General features: G+C 40.1%; 4 protein-coding genes across 7 annotated transcripts in view; 2 read left to right on the top strand and 2 right to left on the bottom strand.

The window, feature by feature from the left end:
* The first annotated feature begins 674 nt into the window (after positions 1-674).
* cfap73 (cilia and flagella associated protein 73) lies at positions 675-5,725 on the top strand. Its single transcript, XM_032515788.1, has 7 exons — positions 675-888; positions 1,015-1,150; positions 2,479-2,571; positions 2,701-2,892; positions 4,709-4,930; positions 5,050-5,208; positions 5,299-5,725. The coding sequence occupies exons 1-7, from the start codon at positions 860-862 to the stop codon at positions 5,431-5,433; spliced, it is 966 nt and encodes a 321-aa protein (XP_032371679.1). The 5' UTR covers positions 675-859; the 3' UTR covers positions 5,434-5,725.
* Positions 5,726-6,038: 313 nt separating this feature from the next.
* Positions 6,039-10,629, bottom strand: drc10 (dynein regulatory complex subunit 10). Of its 3 annotated transcripts, none has more exons than XM_032515787.1 (5): positions 10,481-10,629; positions 7,667-8,291; positions 7,286-7,507; positions 7,124-7,195; positions 6,039-6,485 (listed from the first exon to the last, which is right to left on the bottom strand). In XM_032515787.1, the coding sequence occupies exons 2-5, from the start codon at positions 8,288-8,290 to the stop codon at positions 6,204-6,206; spliced, it is 1,200 nt and encodes a 399-aa protein (XP_032371678.1). In that variant the 5' UTR covers position 8,291; positions 10,481-10,629; the 3' UTR covers positions 6,039-6,203. The 3 variants fall into 3 exon arrangements, with proteins under 3 accessions (XP_032371678.1, XP_032371676.1, XP_032371677.1); XM_032515785.1 differs by lacking the exon at positions 10,481-10,629 and adding an exon at positions 8,846-9,063; XM_032515786.1 differs by lacking the exon at positions 10,481-10,629 and adding an exon at positions 8,846-9,047 and having other exon boundaries at positions 7,667-8,320.
* Positions 9,118-20,993, top strand: tpcn1 (two pore segment channel 1). Of its 2 annotated transcripts, none has more exons than XM_032515783.1 (26): positions 9,118-9,798; positions 13,150-13,286; positions 14,345-14,521; positions 14,603-14,716; positions 14,910-15,040; positions 15,614-15,702; positions 15,849-15,883; positions 16,002-16,060; positions 16,205-16,304; positions 16,421-16,537; positions 16,624-16,748; positions 16,834-16,882; positions 16,975-17,038; positions 17,132-17,176; positions 17,274-17,330; positions 17,417-17,470; positions 17,612-17,684; positions 17,963-18,070; positions 18,233-18,394; positions 18,548-18,663; positions 19,078-19,124; positions 19,226-19,294; positions 19,450-19,546; positions 19,733-19,872; positions 19,963-20,043; positions 20,129-20,993. In XM_032515783.1, the coding sequence occupies exons 1-26, from the start codon at positions 9,708-9,710 to the stop codon at positions 20,273-20,275; spliced, it is 2,484 nt and encodes an 827-aa protein (XP_032371674.1). In that variant the 5' UTR covers positions 9,118-9,707; the 3' UTR covers positions 20,276-20,993. The 2 variants fall into 2 exon arrangements, with proteins under 2 accessions (XP_032371674.1, XP_032371673.1); XM_032515782.1 differs by lacking the exon at positions 9,118-9,798 and adding an exon at positions 12,082-12,476.
* Positions 20,994-21,000: 7 nt separating this feature from the next.
* slc8b1 (solute carrier family 8 member B1) overlaps positions 21,001-23,430 on the bottom strand; it is an 8,220-nt gene continuing 5,790 nt past the window's right edge. Inside the window, 6 exon segments of the mRNA XM_032515784.1 lie at positions 21,001-21,600; positions 21,727-21,791; positions 21,899-21,979; positions 22,074-22,227; positions 22,985-23,106; positions 23,232-23,373. Coding sequence (XP_032371675.1) covers positions 21,409-21,600; positions 21,727-21,791; positions 21,899-21,979; positions 22,074-22,227; positions 22,985-23,106; positions 23,232-23,373 — 756 coding nt within the window. The 3' untranslated portion in view covers positions 21,001-21,408.

The following is a 23,430-nucleotide window of genomic DNA, read 5'->3' as shown; positions in this document are numbered from 1 at the left end:
TTGAAGGATGTATCAAATAAAGCAAATGAGCAGAGCTACTCAGTGTGTTGGCTAGTTGTGCAGTAGCTGTTATGGACTGTGTTGCTGGATCAAGTAGGAAAAATTTACATAATTTGATCAAAATGAACATCATGTATGGGTCAGATACTCAATATGGAGCAAATAAAGAAAAACCTGATCAGGTCAGCCTATCTTTGGACTCAGCCCATCAACTGTTAATCCAAATGTACCAAAGGCTCTGGCTTTGGGGCCACCTAAACTCATGGGCCGATGAGCCAGTGGCTGTTTTGTCTGCTCAATAATCAATTGTTGTGTATTGATGTTAGATACAGTTGGCCTATCCATAGCCTATTTTGTGTGCCTTGAAACAGGTCTGGAGGTGATCAAGCAACCATTAAACGTTTGGTGTGTTTGCTTGAAATTGAATTTTTTTTTAAATGATTAATAGATTACCAAAATAGTTGGCAATTAATTTGGTCATCAATCTACTAATTGATTAATCTGCTTTTCATTTCAGCTATCATTGAAATAATGTATGCGTTAGACTTATAGAAAGATCTTTTACATTTGAAAGTCTAGTTGTTAGTTCATTTTATAGACTAACTACATTGAATGATCATAAAAAGATCTCGTTTTGAAAGTTGTTTTTCTTTGCACTGGACCGGACTGTGCCTTTAACAGTTCCTGGTTTGTGTTACCATAGAAACGAAGTGAGGAAGACGCTGTCCATGGTCCGAGCTCTCGTAGAAAAGTTGGAAAACTAACGCTAGCTAACCAATAACAGCAGGAGGAAGAGTAAAACAATGAAGATTTTCATCATTAACTCTGTCTGAACGCTTCCCAAAGACAACAAAGAGTCATGAGCGTCCGTGGGCAGCTTCTTTCACAGTGAGTTTTTCGGAGCGGTTGGCCCTGGCGGAGCGTGTGAACACTGTAGATAATATAGTGAAGCCCAGCTCGAGTCCATCTGAGCGCTCAGTGTCCCTAACCTTTCTACAACTTGTGTGTGAACAGGAGGTTTCCTGCGGGGGCGAGCCACGACGTGGTGACAGAAGGCTCTCTACTTGACAGGAGCTTTGTCCTTTTTGATCTCCAGAAGAGCCGCAGGGAAGAAGAAGATCTTGATGCAAAGCAAAAAGAATGCAAACAGGTAGAGTAGTTACTGTAGGCGACTAACGTCAGTCTTCCCCACTAAAAGCTAGCTACGTTTTCCTTTAAAAACGAAGAGGTTCAGTTCTCAGATTCGATTCTTTGCAATAACCCAGTAGTACTGTCTCTAAACAGCACCTGTTTACTGGTTCCACTTTATTATTCCACTTCTTTAGTATTATTCATCTTGATCATTCTCATATCTCGCTTAATATTTATTATTTACTCATCATTTCCTATTCTCACGTCTTGCTTATTATTTGTTATTTATTCATCATTCTCATTCCCTGTTCCAGAACTGTTCATAATGTTCATTCTGTTCATATTGTAATATAATAACATAATACTATTTATCCCGGTACCCTTTGCACTATGCTCCACATTTAAATCATTTTTATTGAACTCTTCATTGCACTCATGCCTCTATATTTTTTCTGTTTAGAGCATGTATATATTAGTGTGTGTAGATATTAGTGTGTATATATTGTTTGGTTGTTTTGTGTGTGTAAGCACATTGTGAGCAACGATGCTCCAAAGAAAAATTCCTCGTATATGTCCTCACACCTGGCAAATAAAGCTGATTCGGATTCTGATTCGGATTCTGAACAGGCTGTCTTTTGCTACACGTTTATGCCTCGGGTCCACACTACTCCAGAGTTTGGAAATTCCAGGGTTGTTGTAGTCTGGACGGGCAGAAACGACCCCATGGTTAATTAGCTAGGTTTACACACCTTTCAGGAACAGTTCCCCTCCCCCCAGGCTTCCTTTGCACTATTGTTGTTCTTTCTCCAAAGTTTGTTCTGTATTTTGAATTTGCACATCCATGATTTTCTGCGGTCAGGCAATCTGCTTCCTGTTTACACCATCATGTGATACGCGTTGTCAGATGTGTAATATCGTTTTTTTGTTTCATCCATGGTTAATATAAATGGAAATTAGTTCTGCTACTGGAGCTAAATCGCTTGTGTGGACAGAGATCATTTGTGTTTCAAAATGCCGTTTGAAAATGAAAACGTAGTAGTGTAGATTTAGGGCTACAATTTAAGATCATATCATTAAAAACATAGCTTAAACATTCCTATTCAAAATGAACACATTTACACCAACATATTCTTCTCATCCTTTTCAATTGTATCATGTCATAAGCCATCAGACTACTGTAGTAAAAGGAAATTGCTGATATATTTACAAATGTATTGTGGATATTTGTTGATGGTTATGCATTATGAATGGTTATTCATTTTGGACAACAGCATTTAAAATTATGACTAGTAACATCTGGATTTTAAATATCTGAAACGTTTTTGTCTGCTGTGTGTTTTTATGTAGACATTGGAGAGTTTGCAAAAGGGCATACTTAAGTTGGACGAGGAGGCTAAGAAAAGGAAGACGTTACACTTGACCTTTGATGAGTTTCTCAAGGTACAGTAGAGGACCATTTCACACACACAACTCTTGTATTAGCTTGTACATAACTTTATTGGATTTCAATTTCTTGGTGGAACCGGACAGCAACAGCCAAACTAAATCCTACTCTCTCCCTCTCTACAGAATGAGGATGCTGATCAAGCTGCTGAGAAAGCAGAGAAGAAGAGGAATGAGGTGCTTCAACTGGAGGCAGAGCTTGAGAGGCTAAAGGTGGAGTATGCTGAACTGACGGAGAGGAAACAGGTGCTACAGCGTCAGGTCCAGAGACACTCTTCATACAGGGACTTCATGGAGTGGGTGGTCAAAATGACTAAGGTACGGAAAAGATTTTGTTTTTTACATGGCGAAATAACTAAACGTAAATGTATTTATTGTACAAGAATAGCATCATGAAATGATCCTTTTTACTAAACCATCTGTCAGTTAATATCTTTTTTCACAGTTTTTTTTTTTTTTTTATTGCTAAATGACAGTCGTCCCAACAGAAGCCACGTGTGCAAAACTCCAACCCATTTAGAACACACTGAGAGTAAAAGCACTGGCATCAAATACCACTACATGAATTAGAAACTTTGAATCTTTGCAGTTTCAATCATTTAAGTGAATTCAAACTACTCAATAGTTTGTTTAATGAAAAGAGTGAAATTCTGTCGAATGACCATTTTTATTTTATAAAATATGAGGTTTTTATGTAAACAAGAAGGAATGAAATTCAGTAGTTTTCTTCAATAGAGTATATCATTTTACTTTGTCTGTAGTAATTTATGTAATGACTCGGAAAAAGTGCAAGACTAAAGGTTCGTAATAACAAAGAACATTGGATGTCCTGGCTACACATCATCTAAAAATACAAATAAATGTGGTGTTCCCATTGCTTCCACCTACACTACTTTCTGAAAAAGTAAGTCCACAGTTTTATTATAGTAAATGAAGTGTTTTTCACGTTTTTTATAGACATCCTACCTGGACATGTTGGTATCTTTGCTCTTTCACTTGTTTACTGTTTCTCTCGAACAATACAGTGAATAATTGATTCATTCTTACAGTGAATGGTGTTTATTTATTTCCCCAAAAAATCTTCCTAAGCTTTCCCTATGTACTATATATACAGTATGTCTTCACTAACGAGTCTTTCAGTTGAAATTGCAATAAGCAGTGTTTGAAATGCACCAGACAGAAATTCCATTCTGGATTTTGCAATATTTCTATTGTTTTTTTTTCAATTATTATTATTTGTATAGCTGTGTATGTAACCTCAGGTGTCTTACCTGGACGTGTTGGTATCTTTGCACTTTTACCTATTTCTGTGTATTATTGTTCAATTCTTATTTGGTAATTGTATAAAAAAAGTATTTCTGAGCTTTCTCTATATACTCTAAATACTGTACATGTTCCTTAACAAGTAGAAAACAAGACACCTGCTTATGCTTTCAGCTAAAATTGCAATCAGTAGTGTTTGATAGGCTCCAGACTGAAATCTAGTCTGTTTTGAATGCGTGGTTAACAGTTGGGACAGCAGTGTGTTTGCATTTGATCAAAGTGCTGGAAATCCACAGTGTTGTGCAGGTTGTGGTTATATTAATGGGATAAGTGTGTAGATTTTCGAAAACTGTGGTTTTGAGTTTGGTTCACAGGAACTGTTGCTGTGCAGACTGTAGTTACATTTTTGCACACGCAGTTGTGCCCACTGTTGTTTAGCAATTGAAAAAAAAAACTGTAAACACATTGTGTGTGTATTTTTGCTGCTCTGAAAGCATAAACTGCCCAACAGGTTCCTTCACACAACCCCAAAATGCAGTAATGCAGTATTTTGTAACTGAACCACTCATTTTTGACCTCTGGGAATTGTTTGTCATGGTGGAAGGCCTCCTTTTATCTTGACTCATCTTGTCTCTTGATGATGGCCTAAACAGTAGCCACACTCAATAAATGTATGACATCGCTAAGTGAAATAACACTCCTGGCTCTTTCTCCCTAAAGGTGAATGTTATATTTCAGAAAAGTGCAATAATTAGTGTAATGTTTACAGGGGTGATTCATGCACATTTTAAATTCTGTGTTTAAATAAAAAAGTTGCATGTGGAAAAGAAACTGTAATGTGTGTGTGTGTGTGTGTGTGTGTGTATGTCAGTTTGATAATGTGCAGGCTATCACAGGTCATTTAGAGAGTCTTCTCCACTTTCGAGACCATCTCTATCAGAGGGAGAGTAAGGCGCAGGAGCAGGTCAGCCAGCAGAGAAAAGCATTGCTGTCACTGGAGGACCAGCATCACTTCCTGCGGCTGCACAAGAACAACCAGCTGTCCCAGCTTCAGACCGAGCTAGAGAAGACGCGCTCTGAGGCTCTAACATGGGTACCAGACATGACCCCGGGTCAAAATCCGGCATCAGAGCTAAGACCAGATGGAATGTTGATTTTAAGATTGAACAACCATCTTTCGTGTGGAATTTAGTTGTCCCTGTCTTCACACAGGAAAGGAAGTGGAACCACATTCAGGAAACAGCAGCAAAGAAAACACTCCTACTGGGACAGATTAAGATGGCAACCCTCAACCTTTATGAAATGACAGGTGACATATTGGAGGAGGAAGAAGCTGTGGATATGAATGACACAGAGAAACAGCTGGACAAGGTATGTACCCCGACAGAGCAGAAATGGTTATAAACAGCCAGAGCAACAGAAAACGATCAACATACTTGTGTCCTACTGTCACCTTCTTAGGTCAAAATGTTCATCCAGGACCACGAGGACATAGTAAAACAACAACAAACTTCGTCACATAGACATGAAGTACAGAAAAAAGAAAAGCCCAAAAAGCGTACTGTAAATCAGTGTATTAAACATGCTACGTCCTGAGTGCAACCAATGATTTGTTTTCATGTAGCTCCTCATTGTTATTAACAAGGCCAGATTAGAAGTTCTGAAATGTATCTGATAGTGCTAACTATACATGTGAGGTTCACTTGTTTTAACTTGATAAATACTGTGTATCTAATAGCAATATCCAATCAAGTATATCTGTTGTTGGTTCAATCCCCCAGCTCCCCCTGTCCACGTGACAAATGACTGAAATGTAATGTACACACAGAACATAAAGTCCTGTACTGCCACCCTGTGGCCAATAAAGAAAACAGCAACTGGTACACCCAATCAATTCCTGTTTTTATTAATTTTATAATTTATTTTAGCTGATGTGTTTTCAGTTTAAAGTTGAGGAGGGCTATGCTTGCTGAAGTCATTAAAACCAATCCGTGCAATTATAAAGTTGTTCATCCAGAACCGGAGCAACAAAGCCATTTGTCAAAACATTTTTGTGGAGGTCCACTAGTTAAAATAAAAGTTATTCAAGTGTTTCATTATTTGCCGCAAGACAGTTTCTAAATGTTAAATGTTGCTCAAGAAGAGTTGGAAAGTGCTGCAGTCCTTTAGATTGTGTTGTTCACAAAAATAGTAAAAGTTTATAACATAAAGAACTTTAACAGAACACATAAATGACAAGCACACACTAAATATGGGGTATAACGGTATTTGCTCAACAGTCTCTTTTTTTGAAACATCCAAAACCATTCATGCTCTAGAGTGTGTGTTGTTGTAACACCAGAGTAATGAAACTAGTCCGTGGTTGTTTATTTGGTCTTCTTGCCTTTGCCTTTTTTGGCCTTCTTGCTTTTGCCCTTGTTCTTCAAGGCCTTGCGAGTACTGTAGCCTCTCCACCAGGCTTGGGCAAAAATAGCAGCTTTGGTCTTCAACTCCAGCTCCCTCATAGCCTCCCTTCTCTTCTCTTCTGCCAGTCGACGCTTCTCCTGGATCTGGTTGCACTCAACCTCTAGGGCAGAAAAGGGTGTCTTCAGCTTCATCAGCTCCTCCTCTTCCATTTCATACTCCATTTTATTCAACTCCAAGTTGGCCTGGCATAGAGGCGAGAAAGCGAGATGGTGATAGTGAAGAAAATGTAAATCAGAAATGTCACAAAACTCTTTACTAAACATAGATGGACCTCATTGGACATTTCATAGATACTGAGCATCCTGAATCAGGGAATGGGATAATGTAATAAGCAGGTATAAATGCTCTAATGTCATGCTGATAAAAAGGCAGTCTGATACACATACACGTTGTCAGAAGTTATATAAGTGTGAATGCATCTGTCCTTGATTTCAAACTGAAGCCACACCTGAGGACGATGCTTAAAATGAGCAGGTGTAAATAAAACATTGGTGTGTTATAGAGCTTATAAAATAAATAAATGAGAATTAAATCGCCAACTATTTTGATAATCTATTAATCATTACAGTTTAATTAAGCAAAAATGGCAATTATTCACTGGTTTCAGTTTCTCTAATCTGAATATTTTCTGTGTTTTATAGTACACTATTTTAGAGCAGGATGATGCATATACCCAATTTCCTTCTCCATCTGTGTACAGACTGACCAAACTTAATCAGCTGATATAGACTGGGATGTGTGTGAAGGCTCTGGGAAAAAGGTAGTAAATTGACCAATAGCTTTTGACACTTTGTGGTGGCAAATTTGTCTGAGATGGTACCTGGTTTTCTCCGATTACATCGTCAAACGTTTGGAGCAAGTATTCAATTTCTTTCTCCACCTTTTCATTTTTCTGCCAAGAAAAACAAACAGTAACAGTGCCGTGAGTTTTAATGGATATGTGTGTGTGTGTGTGTGTGTGTGTGTTTGTGTGTGCAAGTACCGTTTGGATTAATCTCTCTGCCTCCCTGTTTTCAAGGACCAAATTGTTAAGCTGACTGTTCAGTCGATCGATCTCCTGCTGGATACTGGTGTGCTTCACCTTTGCTGCCTTGATATGTGACTGGCGCTGCTTCTCTACAAGAAGGGACATACCCGCGTCTTGTCTGATGTCCCCATTCAAACCAATCTGCAAATTTTGGATCTCAATATTTTTCTTAGAAATCTGTAAAACAAAAAGAAAGATAGGAGATGCGAGACAGCAAGAAGGTCAAGAACATGGCTTATATAAGAAATCTTTGTTTTTGTTCTCTTCTCTAGCTGCATCTAAGCAAGTTAAAGTGAGGGTTTCTTTTTTAACATCCAATGTACAGTAGTGCCTCACCATTTCATCTATTTGCTTCAAGCTTGTAGCTACTTCTTCTACCAATAAAACCAGGTGCTCCAAATCTTGGGCAGAGGATGACGACACCTGCTTGTGGAGAAGCAGCAGCTCCTCATCCGGACTGGTCAGCAACTGTTCTACCACGTGGGAGTGGAACTTCTTAAGCCCACTAATTAGCATGTACTCGCTTTCCCCTACTTCCATACCTAGCTCTGTCCTCAAACCACAGAGGGCGTCTGGATGGGCTCGGACGAGCCTGAGCAGATCCCTGACAGAGTTCTTGATGTCCTTCTCAAGCTTAGCCCTTGCTTTTCCAAATGCTCCTTCTTGCTCCTCCTCTGAATCCTGCTTGAGACCTAGCCCCTCCAAATTTTTATCTAATATTTGATGGTCTTGAAGTGCCCTGCTCAACTCCTTGTCCACAACACTGGACCCACTGTTAAACCGGAGGACAGTAGGCAGAGCGGCTGCAAACTCAACTTGACTAATGCAGTTTTCCAATATGCTTGAGATGCGTTGAGCCTCAGGAGAGAGCAGCTTCTTCTGTGACATGTCTTTGTCATTTAGATCCTCTTCTGAGTGTGTCCTTGTCTTTGCCAGCACCATTGCCCGGTTTGCAGACATACTGTCAGTGGATGGCAGGAAAACAGTTAACTATAACAAAAGATTAGTGTTGTAACATCGTCAATGTCGTCATTTTATTTCTATAGTTAACAGTTCAGTTGCATATGCACCTACAGTGCTTGTTTATTGGCGGAGCAGCTGAACTGATCCGCGCTAAAGGAGTGCAAAGGCTCATAATGGGACTGTGTTCTGGACTGTTCCTGTCTTTGAAGTGTGTTTTAATGATGTTTTGTTAATTAAGTCATTCGCTCTTATGGGAACTACTTGTACAGTTTTTCTAAATTTTACGTAGGCTAGCATTGACTCTTGCATTTATTAGCACATCACATCACATTAGTTAACTTTAGCTAGCTAACGTTATCCACGACAGGTAACACTAGGTTATGCTAGTGAGCATTAGCTAGCGTGTGTTAAATTAACAACATACTTGTTGCCTATTGTTTTTTTTAACTTAACATTGATTAAAAAAACGCTTCCTATAAAAAAAAAGGAACGACAGTAGTTACTTTAGCTTGTGTTAGTTTAGATGTACTAACGTTAGCTATTTAGCGTTACCTTTCGAGTCGTAAGCTACGTCGGCCGCAAGCAGAAAAGATTGTTGACATTTTTCCGCTGTTGCTAGGATACCATGTGCGATGCCGTGTGCCATATATGGTATTAAAGCTATGTGTTAAACCACTGGCGCTGTTCATTCATAGCCATGTTATGATGCAGAAAATAGATGATATAAATGAATGAATAAATTAATTAATTTGATTGGCCTTATCTTAAATTCTTTGACTTTTATTTTGAAAAGGGGGCAACTTGGTTCACTCCGCCTGCCGTGAATTGATTCAGTGTCGCAAATGTTTGTTGATCCATCTGTATCGTTATCTGTAGCTCGAGCTTTTGTAGTATCATTAATAACTGCCAGGTATTGTTGTTTGCGGAACAAGTTATTTAGATGCAGAATTGCTATACGTAGTCATCGGTTGAATGTTATCGGAACACGCACAACATATGTTATCCAGCAGAAAGCCTTGTTTGTGTTAATGATGCCGTGATGGACACAGACAGTCTCAGCTTGTTAGCCTGAGTGACAGTGAACCAGTTGACTCGGTGACAGATACCGTCTGTAACCGGACGAAGACTAAATCCACAACCAACAGGCCATGTCCGCTTCACACAACTTGAAAACCTCTAGTTCCTGTTTTGCATGTCTTACCAGAAACATTTGGACTAGTATTTAGCTCTCATCTGAGTTAGCAAAGCCTAACAAGTACTCTTTTTTTTTCAGCGTTAGCTGCGAGCATCCATGATGTGCAGTTGTCTTGCTGTCTGCGGAACAAACCGCGCACTTATTTAGCTAGTGCGTAGTTTAGGTTAACTCTTATTGAACATTATAACTCAAGGCTGTGCAGCCTGTTTATCCGCTAATATGGAGTCTGACGACGATGTGCCTCTCATCTTGACCTGGGACGAGGCCAACGTCGGTCTGCTCAACGAGGAGACAGAGAGAGGAGACGAAAGTAAGTTCTGTTATGTTCTCATTCTCAGCCATGATGCCAACTAATGTGTCCTGCTAGGCCCATGGCCGTGGACGGTTAAGTATCGCTATTATTGTGGCATGGTATTGGATATACAATTAAGCAACACTCAATTGCCAGTTTATTTGGTAAATTACACACAGCTAAAACTAACTTAGCAAGTTATAATATTCACGGTTTTTTAAAAACTGTTTTAGGTGTTCACTCAACTTTGTAGTCCTTTTGGAGGCTGTAGTTTGTGGTGCTTTTGCATTGTAAAAACTGATAGGTGTTGCTAATTCTGTAGTTTACTCTCATTTATATAAATGGGGTAGACATCACAGCTTCCAGAATGATATAAAATTGAATCAACAATTCTCTCAAACAGTTTAAACAAAATGAGTTAAAGTTAGGTGTACCAAATAAACAGGCAATTGAGGATATGCTTGGTTTTTCTCAATGAGGGAATCAGTGAACAGAAAGACATGTAAATTCTCATTAAGCCATACTGTAGCTCAAAAAAAGGTTTGTTTGGGGAAAAAAGGCATTCTCACCTGAGTGGTGATCATTCTACTAGAGTTTTGCATAAGTATTTATAGAAGAGTTGTTTTATAGAAGTCTAGTATTTTTGTATGTTATTATAGCAGTATATTTTGTGAGATGAAGTTAAGGCTTGTCTACTTACCAGATGTGCACTAGCGCAGTCAGAATTCATTTAATGTTGTTGACAAGCTGCATACATGCTGCACGTCCAGGCCACACTGCTGTAATGGAGAGCAGAGATTGTCTGTCTGTCTGTGTCTGTCTGTCTGTCTGTGTGTGTGTGTGTGTGCGCGCGTGCGTGCGTGCGTGCGTGCGTGCGCGCGTGCGTGCGTGCGTGCGTGCGCGAGCGCTTGCAGAACGTATGGGTATCCATGCATCCATTCCAACATAGTAATCCTGCTGCCTTTTGTATTCCTCACATATAAGCTACAAAATGACCCATCTGAGAAACTGCTGCCTCAGCAGACCAGTCCCCCCCCCTCCCCAGCCCCTTTCTGGTGCTCATGGGCCGCATGTGTGTGTTGTGTATGTGATGTGTATGTCTGCAGCCTGTGTGTTAAGTGTGTGTCTCTGTGTGAGCGTACTGGATCATTTACCCTGGCTCTGGAGGTGAACAGGAAGAGGAGAGGAGGGGTTTTTTTCAGTATATTTGGGAGTGGTGGACAAGGAGGAAGTATCATACTGTTCTGGCTGATTGCTGTGTGAGCTTTCTGGAAAGAGAGGGAGTTTAAACCTGGACACTGAGAAAGAAGGCTGCGTTGTATCAACCCAGTGACAGATCACTTGTTTGGACAGAAGTGTGGAGTTCCGTTTTACTACTAGTGGTCAGGACCGTCCAGATCGTCACAAAACTAGATTTTATTTGTCCTGGGAGAAATGGTCACGACTGCTGAACCTGTTTGTGTTTCTGTGAGCCTGACCCCACTGTGTTTTTGACTGCGAGCTCCAAACATGTTATTGTTCTCAAACAAATGAGGGGTTGGAGTGGCACACGGGTTGTACTCCTGTCAGGATAACAGCCAGGCTGCTGCTGGACTGGACTTTGATCTTCATACTTCCGCTCAATCTGCTGCTGTCAAGGTGGACAGGGACAGTCTGTGACTGGATGTCAGAGACTCATGTGGTCTTCGCTACGTTTCAATCTAAGGAGACATGCCTGAAGCAGAAACATTTGATGTACAATACGTGGGAAGAGCACCCAGATAGGACTAAAATATGCTGCTGCTGAAAGACACATAGAGGGTTTGCTTATTCAAAAAAAGAAACTGTAATTTATATTGTAGAGGGAACCTGTTTGAATCTGTATTTAAGTTTATTAGAGAATACTGAGTTAATCTGGATTTAATAATTTTCAGATGTATGTTAGAGCTCAATTTTCTAAAACCTGCACTATCTGTTGCATTTTTAAAAAGTAGTCATTATGTCCTACAATGGAATACTGCTTTTCTCAGTGTTTTTAGATATCTACATGTCTTCCCTGTCTTTGGAAGTTAGACGTTCCTCCGTCTTGTAGCACAGGATTAATTCCTCTTGTGGTTTATCTGGCTTGGGTCTGTATCCTGTCTGTGGCAGGAAGGGGACATAATACATCATGTAATATTACTGCAAACACTGCACTCTTCTACTGAGTGGGTTCAAAGTTTAATCTCTGTGGCTAAGGCAGGTTAAGTTACATTTCACTGTCACTGGTGACAGTATCTATCATCAAGGCAACTGTAAGAGACAACCGATCAAAAAAGTACTGAGTTTCAGAAGCATTGTCAATTGTTTCAATTGGTGTTCTGTCTTCGTTGTTACTTTAATCCTCCAGCTTGCCCTGCATTTTTCTGCATCTGTAAGAACTCACATCCGGACTGTGTTTCTGGAGTTTGCATCAGGCCTGAGTGGAATGTGTGGCCATCTGTATCTTCAGATGTGTGTGGATGCTGGAACAAGACCAGTGCACCGTGAATGACACACACATATCTGCTGTAGACTTAAGGATTCTCGATTCAATCACACAGCTGGGGAACAAAGACAAAAACTGACAATGGAGTGCATATGTGGACAGACAGCTGGTTCTGATGAAGATCAGATCCACAATGGGATTCCAGTAGTGATCTCCTCCTATGCCTTACAGTTAGAACTAGACAGCATTGGTAGGCCCATACTTCTTTGTGTCTGTGTGTCTGTGTGTGTGTGCGCGTGCGAGTGCTTGCGAGTGCATGCAACAGACCGACCAACAAGTGGTGGAAAGTACAAATTTGAGTCTTTTTATTTACATCTACATTTCAGAGAGAAATATTGTACTTATATTGTATATATTATATACATAATATATACAATTATATTATATTATATTATATTGTGTATATATATATATATATATATATATATATATATACACACACACACACACACACACACACACACACACACACACACATATACTGTGTATATTTATTTTCCGAGGTGATTAGCCGATTTAACACTTAGTTGATTGACAGAACTGTTTTTATTGTTTCCATTGTTTTAAATGTCAGGAATTACTTTTACTTTTAATACTATATGTACATTTTCCTGATTATACTTGCATACTTTTATTTAAGTAACATTTTCCATGCAGGACTTTTACTTGTAACAGAGTATTTTTACTGTGTGGTATTAGTTCTTTTACTGAAGTTAAGGATCTGAATACTTCTTCTACCACTGTGTGTGACCCATATACAGACAGCTACATTTGAAAATATAAAGACTTCATTGTTACAGTTCGTTGTTCTTTTTCACTTATGGGCTGTATCCACACACTAACACCTCTGTGTTTTCTGACAGATGGAGGAGGAGGCAATTATGACTTAGTGAACAACACTGTGATCTCAACCCCTGGGCCACAAATCCACAGAGCACAGAATGTGTCCTTACGGCAAAGCTGGGAGATGAACTACCAAGAGGCAGCCATCTACCTTCAGGTATTCACACGCAGTGGCATTTGTTAATTACCGAGTACACAGGGTTAACTAAGTTAACATAGTGTATAATAGTTTTTAATGGCACACTGTTACCTGTAGATGGTTCAACTTTGGGCTCTTTGACTGGACTATATTTACGGCATTAACATCTGCTGGACGTAATGAATCAATTTATATACAAGGAACTTTAAAATACAAAAAAGTAGGTAATCACAAATATGGAATGTTCCAATAGTTATCCACTTTTTATTTAAAAAAAAAAGTGTACTCACACAAACACAGGCTTTTTCATTGGATTTGCACAGTTCATGTGTAATGATGTTAACGATGTATATATATATTTTTCTATTCAGTGTTTTTACCTGAATGCATTGTGTATCCTTAAAGGTATAATATGCAATATTTTACTAAAAAAACATTGTATAAACCAGTACAAAAAGAATCCCACGTGGGGTGTGTGCCCACCGCTGCTCTTACTATACTTCTTTGCACATTACATTGCCGATTTAATGCATTAAATCAGTCAAAAACTCCACAGGGTACCTTTTAAGTAAAGCTAAGGAAAGAAAACTGCTAAACTGTCTGTCTGAATGTGCCTGTATTCACTCTCTGTCTAAAACACTCAGTTAAAGCGCCTTTCCCGTTAAGCCCCCCTCCTAAAAAAAAGCCCAGTCAGTTCTGATTGGTCAGTTTTTCCGAGTCTTCCGCACGCAGAATCTCTCTTAGTCATTGCAGCCGGGAATTACTGTAACAGCACTGTAGTGACACTTTCTACCTACATATAGTATATATTTGTGACATCACAACCATATAAAGTCCTGACAGCTCGTTTAAAGGCATTTTTTGAATATGGGCTGCGTGCAGTTCTCTTCGGATTTAGCGTTTTGATACATTCACAGTATTTATATAGCATCTTGACCTGCTTTATAATAAAGAATTATGCGGAAGTCTCACCTTTTCACAATATGGGACCTTTAAATCAGCCGAAATCCAATTAATTAAATACATAAAGGCTTATATTGTGTGGTTTAAATGTGTCGTTTAAATTTCACATACAGGAAGGAGAGAACAATGATAAGTTCTTCACCCATCCTCGAAATCCAAAAGCGCTGGCAGCGTACCTGTTTGCTCACAACCACCTGTTCTACATGATGGAGCTTCTGACAGGCCTGCTGCTGATGATGTTGTCACTGTGTGAAGCTCCAGCTGTGCCCTCACTGCGCCTGGACGTCTACGTGAGTAAATATTTACACGCAAACACAAGCTTACACATAAAGATTATTGGAAAAGTACCTGTGTATTTGATACCCCTGCAGGTCCATGCCACTCTGGAGCTGCTGGCTTTGGTTATTGTGGCGTTTGAGCTATGCATGAAACTCCGCTGGTTAGGCTTCCACACCTTCATACGACACAAGAGGACCATGGTGAAGGTAATTGATCCATGATGGCTACTTAATGATGGGGTAACAGTCACTTCAGCGTGCTGGATGCTTCGTCTCGTACTGTAGAGTCGGGTCCACTGAGGGAAGGCAGTCACCCTGCTGTCTGCAGGTCCCATGTCATAGTTTGTGATTCAGCTTCTGTTACTGCATATTGTTCATTTTGTCTCTTCTCCTTGTTCAGATGTGTGTGTTGCTGCTACAGTTCGTGGAGGCCATAGTGGTTCTAATCAGACAGACGTCTCACATGAGGGTGACCAGAGCTCTCAGACCAATTTTCCTGGTGGACTGTAGATACTGTGGTGCTGTGCGCAGGTACATAATGACCTAAACAAACACACAGAGATTCAAAAAGTCAGGTCAAAGTCATCATGGCCAAATACAATTTACAGTTTCCTCTAAACAACCCGCTCCAAATCCTGTTTGTATAATGGAAGACACTAGAGAGAATAAAGGAGAGACCACACAGAGCCGCTAAGCAATCCATTCTAAACATAATTATTTTCATATGAAAGAAAAACAGTGACACTACTATGTAAGCTTGCAAAGCCAGACAAAATCTTGTAAGCTCAGTTAGATTTGTGCTCATTTTGACTTTTTTTCATTTTGATCCATCAAGATGTCTTTGAGAGTGTCTTCTATTACCAGTCACCTGCGTCTAAAATTTCTCAAAAAGCATAGTCATAAAATGTCTTCCAAAAATGACATTTACTGCCACCTGATGGTCGTCTTTAATGTAGCTGCTTTTTGAATTGGACTTCAAAGTTAATGTCCCTTACCCCATGTTTTTGTTTTCCGTGGTTTTGTCCCACTCCATTAACATACAGACACCACTGATTTAACTGCATAAAGCAGTCAACACTGACAAGGTTCCTTTCATCCAATCAGAAACTTGCGTCAGATCTTCCAGTCCCTCCCACCTTTTATCGACATCCTCCTACTGCTGCTCTTCTTCATGGTTATATTTGCTATGTTGGGTAAGAATGCTTATTACTTTAATGTATTTTGAAATCTGCCGCTTCTTGCGCTTTTTTTTAACGGAAAATTTGAAAAGAATTCAGGTCTTTAGAAGGAACAGGGTTTCCTGTTACTGTTACTTGACCATCCTGTTGTCTCTTCCCAGGTTTCTGCCTCTTCTCGCCAAACACTGTTGACCCGGTACGTTGAGTCTTTAGTGCCTGACATTAGTTTGTGTGAGTTACATATACGTTTTTGGGGATTTTTGTGTCTGTGGTTGGTCAGATTTCCTGACTTTTGCCCTTTCCTCTCACCGCAGTACTTCAGCACTCTGGAGAACAGCCTTGTCAGTCTGTTTGTGCTGCTGACCACAGCAAAGTAAGCACAGCAGTGGGCATACTGTTCAGTTTTCTGTTTCATCTTTACACACATGGATGGCATGCAAACAGTAACTTCCTATTTTCAAAGCTCATCATGAAAGCTGTTTTTTTTCCTCACCACATGCTTCCTTCTTTCTTGTAGTTTCCCTGATGTGATGATGCCATCGTACTCCAAGAACCGCTGGTCCTGTGTTTTCTTCATTGTTTACCTCTCCATAGAGCTCTACTTCATAATGAATTTGGTACAAATAGCCTTGTTTCTACCACCTCTAACATTTCAGTCCTATTCATAATATACATGGCTTCCATTAGCCTTTTTACATGATCTCTCATCAGCTTCACTTCTCTTCTCCTCCAGCTCTTGGCAGTGGTGTTTGATACGTTTAATGACGTTGAGAAGATGAAGTTTAAATCTCTTTTACTCCACAAACGCTCCGCTATTGACCATGCCTTTCAGCTGTTGGTTAGCCGGCAGGTACGACTTCACCGTTCTATTTAGTGTAATGTATATTTGGTACAAACTATGTATATATATCTATGTTGTCATTGTTTTCTCTCCAGAGGCCAATGGGTGTGTCGCTGAAACAGTTTGATGGTCTGATGCGATTTTACAGACCACGGATGTCTGCTAGAGACCGCTTCCTCACATATAAAGCTCTTAACACCTCAGGGGCTTCTATGCTCAGGTAACTGCCTGACATACACTTGTTTCAATTAAAATCCTTTTGTTTTTAATTGCATTGTTACATTCTCTGTCTTTTTCTGCCTCAGTCTAGAGGACTTTTATAAGTTCTATCAGGTGACTGGCCTTAAATGGAAGGTACGTTGCCTTACGTTTGTACTGTGCAGTTATAATTCACTCTATTTTGCGTCCTTTAATGTACAATTACTGCATATGCGTGTGTTGTTTAGGCACGACGCAGTGGAGAACATTGGTTTGATGACCTTCCACACACAACCTTCCTCATTTTCAAAGGCAGGTTCTCTTTTTCTCTACTTGTGTTTCTCAAACTAAACAAATCTGTCTCTCAAGTCCTTATTTTCAGCACTTTCTTCTCTACTTTAATAGGCATTAACCTGCTTGTGAAGTCAAAGGGCTTCCAATATGCCATGTGTAAGTTTTATCATTTACGTTCTCCTAGCTGTCCTCAGAAATGCAGAGGCGAAGTCTCTAATCAGAAAACTTTTTGACCTTTTGTTCATGGGTACAGATGTGGTGGTGGCCATCAACGGCGTGTGGATCCTCGTGGAGACGTACACGCTCAACAGTAAGATCTTACCCGATGACATAAACGCATGTGACTGAAAGAAAGTGTTTTGCACAACAGATCTCTCACCTTTCTATTCTCTACAGGTGGAATTTCCTGGTCCAGATTTGTTCCCTGGAGTTACATTGTCTTTCTGACCAGTGAGTAGGCTGCATGCTATCTCACACTCGCATAGAAAATCATCATATACTGTAAGACTAGTCATAGAAGGTGTCAAGAATTAAAGTTGTATACATGCTCTTATACCAATATTAACTCTGCCTCTATCCTTCCACTTTTAGTTTATGGTGTTGAGGTGTTATTGAAAATAACTGGTTTGGGGCCAATGGCTTATTTCAGCTCTGGGTGGAATCTGTGAGTAATAACTTGGATGCTGGGTTGATTTATTGACATATTGAATGAGTACTGAATCGTAAACTTCAGACTTGTAGGGGGATTACCCAAGCACCACATTGACCATAAGACCATAAATCCATAGACCCTGTTCGAGTCTGTACATTTGGATTCAGTACTCTTAATTAATCTTTCTTTGTGGCTATTTTGTTAAAAACACAACTACAATTAAATTCAACATAAACCAAAGACTGGTTCTGTGTTCTTGATGTTAATGCTCACTGTGCTCATCTGTCCAGGTTTGACTTTTCAGTGACCGTGTTTGCCTTCCTGGGCCTGACTGCTCTTGCATTCGATATGGAGCCGTTTTACTTTATCGTAGTTCTCAGACCACTTCAGCTGCTCCGGTACGCTTTCATTTCCAGTCCGGTATCAGTCTCAAGTTTGGACACACTTCCCCATTCAAATGAATTAGAAAGCATGTCCACATTTGTGACTGGTACTGTATTAATGTACTTATATATCATATTTTCTTTAATGTTAAAATGTCGGTCTATTGTCTCTCACAGGTTGTTTAAGATAAAGCAGAGGTATCGTAATGTGTTGGACACCATGTTTGAGCTCTTCCCCAGGATGGCAAGTCTGGGGTTGACCCTAATCATCTTCTACTACTCATTTGCCATTGTTGGGATGGAGTTCTTTGCAGAGGTGGTTTACCCCAACTGCTGCAAGTGAGTCAAGCAATTTATTTCTCAGTAGTCTACATATTGGCTGATTGGGATGTATTGGCATTAACTCTGGTCTTCTGCTTTTTCCTTTACCTTGTGGCACAAGAGGATAAAGTATGTGTAGTTCACTTCGTCGATTTTTCTTCTTCTTCTCAGCACCAGCACAGTGGCAGACTCCTACAGACAGATCAATGTCACCTATGGCAACAAAACGGTGTTGGAAGAAGGATACTATTATCTCAATAACTTCAACAACATCCTCAGCAGCTTTGGTAATTTCTCTGTTTTTTTTTTCTTGAATTAAAAAAAGGCTGAAAATATTCTATGTTGTTTTTATAGTCAACAAATCCAATGAAAAGACCAAAACCAAATGTGTGTTGGGCTGTCTCTCAACACTTTTCCGTCTCTGGCTCTCTGCTGCTTATTCGTTCCTACCGAACACGAGAAACAGGTCGAGAATATATAGTTTAATTATTATTTCGTAAAGCCTGAATATCCTCAACTTATTTCAAGTTAATGTTGATATACGTATATTTTTGATAACAATTGTATTGTTATCTATCTATTTATTACAGCTGGTCACTGTAGTTTTTTTAGAAAACAAACTGCGTTCTGGGCTTCTCTAAATCTGTTAATTTTCCTGTTTTTTAATTTGACTCATTGCTTCTTCTTTCTTTTTTCTCCAGTGACTCTGTTTGAACTGACTGTGGTCAATAACTGGTACATTACCATGGTAAGTTTAAGCCATTTATCTGTGGTCTTTCAGCAGTCACCACTCTGCAGTCTTGTCATTGATCAGTGGGTGTTGCTGTTTCACTGTTCACTCTCCTACAGGAAGGAGTCACTTCTATGACAAGCCACTGGAGCAGGCTCTACTTCATGACATTTTACATAGTTACCATGGTGAGGCCTATGCCGTCATGTGTTTTTAATGTGTGTGTGTGGAAGTATGGAATGGATTTCTGCTTTTATCCAGTAATAATAATGTATGTTTTAGTAATCCTTCTTATGCATTAATGTGACCATGTATGTATGTATGTGATACTTTATGTCTCCAGGTGGTGATGACCATCATTGTGGCGTTCATCCTGGATGCATTTGTGTTCCGCATGAACTACAGCCGCAAAAACCGGGAACCAGTGGAGAACCCAGAAGGTGAGATAGTGTGTTTGGAAGTGACTTTAGAAACAAGAGCCTTCATGTATTTTTGAATATTTGCCGTATTTCTTACACAGATCATCAGATGAGATGCATATTTGAATAATTGTGTGAAAGGGCAGGGTGAAGTGTGAATTAGTGTTCAGAGAGTCATTTTAATGTCTGTGTGTGCGCATGCTACAGATGAGAATGGGATAGTTTTTGAAGTAGAGGTGAGTCGTGATGAAGCTCTGGCCACGCTGGAGCTGTACAAACAGACTTGCCCAGGACTGTCCTCCCTCAGCTCTCTCCAGGGAGTCCTACAAACTATGGACAGGGGAGGGGTGAGAAAACACACACACACCTCAGTTAGTGCTCTGCTTATCACATGACTTCCGACTAACCAGCTTTCTCTCCTGCTTTGGTGTGTACAGCACTCGTCTCTGGTGTACCTAGGTCGCAGGTCCAGGACGAAGAGTGACCTCAGCATGAAAATGTACGAGGAGGAGATACAGGTAAGAAACAGAAGAACTAACCAAGAATACTGTGGCAGTAGTTGGACTGTTGTAACCTCTTCACCTACTGTACATTTTGTTTCAGCACGAGTGGTATGCAGAGTATTCAAGGGAAAATCTGCCTGAGCCAGACCAAAGCCTGGAGCGGGACCTGGACAGTCCCGTCTCTGACCCATCTCCCTTCCCTGAGCCTCAGCTCAATGCACAGACTGGACTTCAAAGAGTCAACTAATGCACAGTTTGAAAGCAGTACATACACCACCACCATCTCAGCTTTTTTAAATGGAAAGAAAAACCCCCATCACGCCAGCTCTTCTCCAGTTTCCCCACGCTCACCCACTGTTTGCCACAGTGGGAAACTAGTCCGGGGCCTCCTTTGGGACTGATGTGAGAGTGAGACGAGTTAAAGACGACTCCTTCTCAGAGCCGTCACTACAGACAGAAAGACAGCAATGCAGGTCTGTTGCTCGGCCAGTGAGGTGGGAGCGTCGCCCTCGTTTGGCCTTTTCAAAGACTCCAGCAAATATTACCAGCAAACCCGTACTACTACAGTATGTTGTGTACGTATACTGCTGTAGGCCTTTTGTGACCTCTTGTAAATCATGTAGTACTTAAACCTGATGCCTTAGTTAAATGGCTCATCTGACCTGTATTACCACAGACACTACATTTAAGTTCTCTAAAGACCCAAAGTACAAACACTCCTTTTAGCTCAAAGCTCAACCCAACGGTGTATCTCCTAACTAATGTCTCAACAGACTCAAAGTATTTAACTTTTATATAGCTTCTTATTCTGTAATGTATTTGAGTTAGCTAAGAAGGTATTTTAATAAACTGCTCAAATTGTCAAATGCATTCATGTATTTTTGCTGTATTATCATACTTCTTACATTATTTACTTACTATAATGTATAATTTAACACAGACCAGCATAGCATTAATACGAACTGTAAAAACAAATACCAAAATTATTTAATGCCCCAAAGCAGCTTTGTACAAGGTTATTTTAACATTTTTGATTTACAGTACATTTTAATTCATTCACAATGTTTTAAAGAACACAACATGTGTTCTCCCTGTGGACTCACAAAGTGCCGTCCCAGCTCCAGTTAGCACAAACAAGTTGAATAAAGGCACAGTGTGATAAGTTACAGCTCTCCCTGAGCAGAACATTTTGTCAGTTTGTCATTCATTTGCCTTCTTGGTTTCAGGTGGCTCTGGGTAGAAGGCAAGGGCACAAAATGCACTGTCCATTCTAAATAGTGCATTAATATGTTGTGTAGAAAAGGGTGTAATACTGTTCCAGTGTGTCATGTTGCATCACGGGAGGACATCTCTCATTTCAGACTGGCCCGAGAGTCAGATCTACACAATGTGGATCTTCCCAAACTCCGTAAGTAGTGCAATGAGAAGAAAGATGGCATAGAAGACGATGAGAAAAATCCCGTATGCCCGACCCAAGTGGAACCGGCACAGGGGAACAATCACGAAGGACAGGACCAAAGACACACCCAGAGATCCTGCAAGAATCCACGTCAACAAACCCTCTGCTTCAAACTGAGGAGAAAGAGGGGGAAAAAAACATCATACATTTTTTCGTGTATCTGTGACTATTGACTTATTTCCCTGAACATTTGACCAGAGTCATAAACTCTTGATCTGTGTGTTTGAGTAGAAGATTACCTGCACATAAGAATGTGAATTAACCATCTGTACCAGACATCCTAAACCCACTCCGAACAGCATGTCTGAGGGAAATGCAGTCAAGGATGCAGTCATTAACAGCCACTGCTATACATGTCCATAAGTTATGTTTTTATAGCGACATACACTCCTATAAATCAAATAAGGATACTGAAAATGATGCCTCCAAAACAGGCAGATATGGCCATCCGTGGGTAACCCTGCCGGGCGATGGTGATGTCAGAGAAACAATCTGAAAAAGAGCAGTGCATACAAATCATGTGATAAGATTTTTAAGTACAAGCATAGTTTTTGTATATGTTTTGAAATAGGTTCACAAATATTACCTCCTATGCTGTTGCCCCAGGCCAACAGAGTCAGCCCCAGCACAGTGTTGCTGAGACTCAGCACCACACCCAGCATGTGCAGAAGACTGACCACTTCAGAGGCCGTCGCGCTGATCAACGCCGCACTCGCAACAAAGCCCAACAGAGCAAACAGCTGGACAGGGAAAAAGACAACCTCAGAAGAACTGCACGCACATATGCAAGAAAACTTTTGCTGTACATTTTTTTTGTAGGGAGGCAAAGTCAATAGGTCAGTCAAACACTTTGGTCCAGACTTAAATATCTCAACAACTATTGGATGGATAGCCTTGAACTGTAATTGAACGGACATGGCTGGTGGCCAGAGGATGAAGCCTACTGACTTTGGTGATCTGCTAAGCACCACCGTCTACGGAAGAGGATTAGGGCCACTGGTGAAAATGTGAGTTCTGATTTTATTCTCAGAATTCTGACTGTAAACTGAGTTTATTAGTTCAAAGTGTTCTCCTATTATGTAAAATATCTCAAGGACTGCAAGTTGGATTTGCATAACATTTTGTGGTTTCCCAGATGTTGAATCCTGTTGACTTTAGTGATTGCCTGACTAATCATCTAGCGCCAGATTTTTTTTGTCTAGTACTTTGGTTTGTGATCAAATAACTGCAAAACTAATGACATTTTCATAAGCCTTTGCTGTACTTTATGGTAAGGGATAATTAGCTAATGTTAGCATGCTAACACTAAACTAGGATGGTGAGTATGTTCTGATGTCAGCATTTAGCTCAAAGCACTGACAATAATGCATGATAACATTATTTGATATGTGTACAAGACCTGAATGTGGCACTTCTCTCCCCACACCCAAAAAAAGAGTGCATATCCTGCATATTCTTAACAATATTGTTTCCTTTTTCATCTCTGTCAATACTTACTGGGTGATATTTGGGAGGACTGTCATTAGTGGTGGTGCAGAAGACAATAGCAGACAGGAAAAGTCCCAGCAGAAGAATGAGCAGCCAGAGGGGAAACTGGCCTTGGATCATATAATCTCCATCTCAAAATTATTAAAAGGAAATTAAGTACATTTAAAATAAATAAATGAATAAATAATACGGGGTATTGATTTAACAATATATTTACTCTGATTAAGGGTGCTACTGTATTTCATGTTGCACTTACATATTCCAGACTGGAAAGTAAGCGCACACAGCAGAGGAGCAGTGATCAGATGAAGGCAGTTGAGTGGGCGCCTCCAGTTCCTGTCTTCTTTATCAGGGTCGACCACGGGGATGCAGAGCAGCAGCAGGACCTCTAGAGGGGTCTGATGGGTGCAGGACAGTTTTAAATAGCTTTTCACTACTTCAACTTGGTGTACCAT

The sequence above is a fragment of the Etheostoma spectabile genome, chromosome 5 (genome assembly GCF_008692095.1).
Source record: "Etheostoma spectabile isolate EspeVRDwgs_2016 chromosome 5, UIUC_Espe_1.0, whole genome shotgun sequence".
In the NCBI taxonomy this organism is placed as follows: Eukaryota; Metazoa; Chordata; class Actinopteri; order Perciformes; family Percidae; genus Etheostoma; species Etheostoma spectabile.
This window is presented reverse-complemented; position numbering and strand designations above follow the sequence as displayed.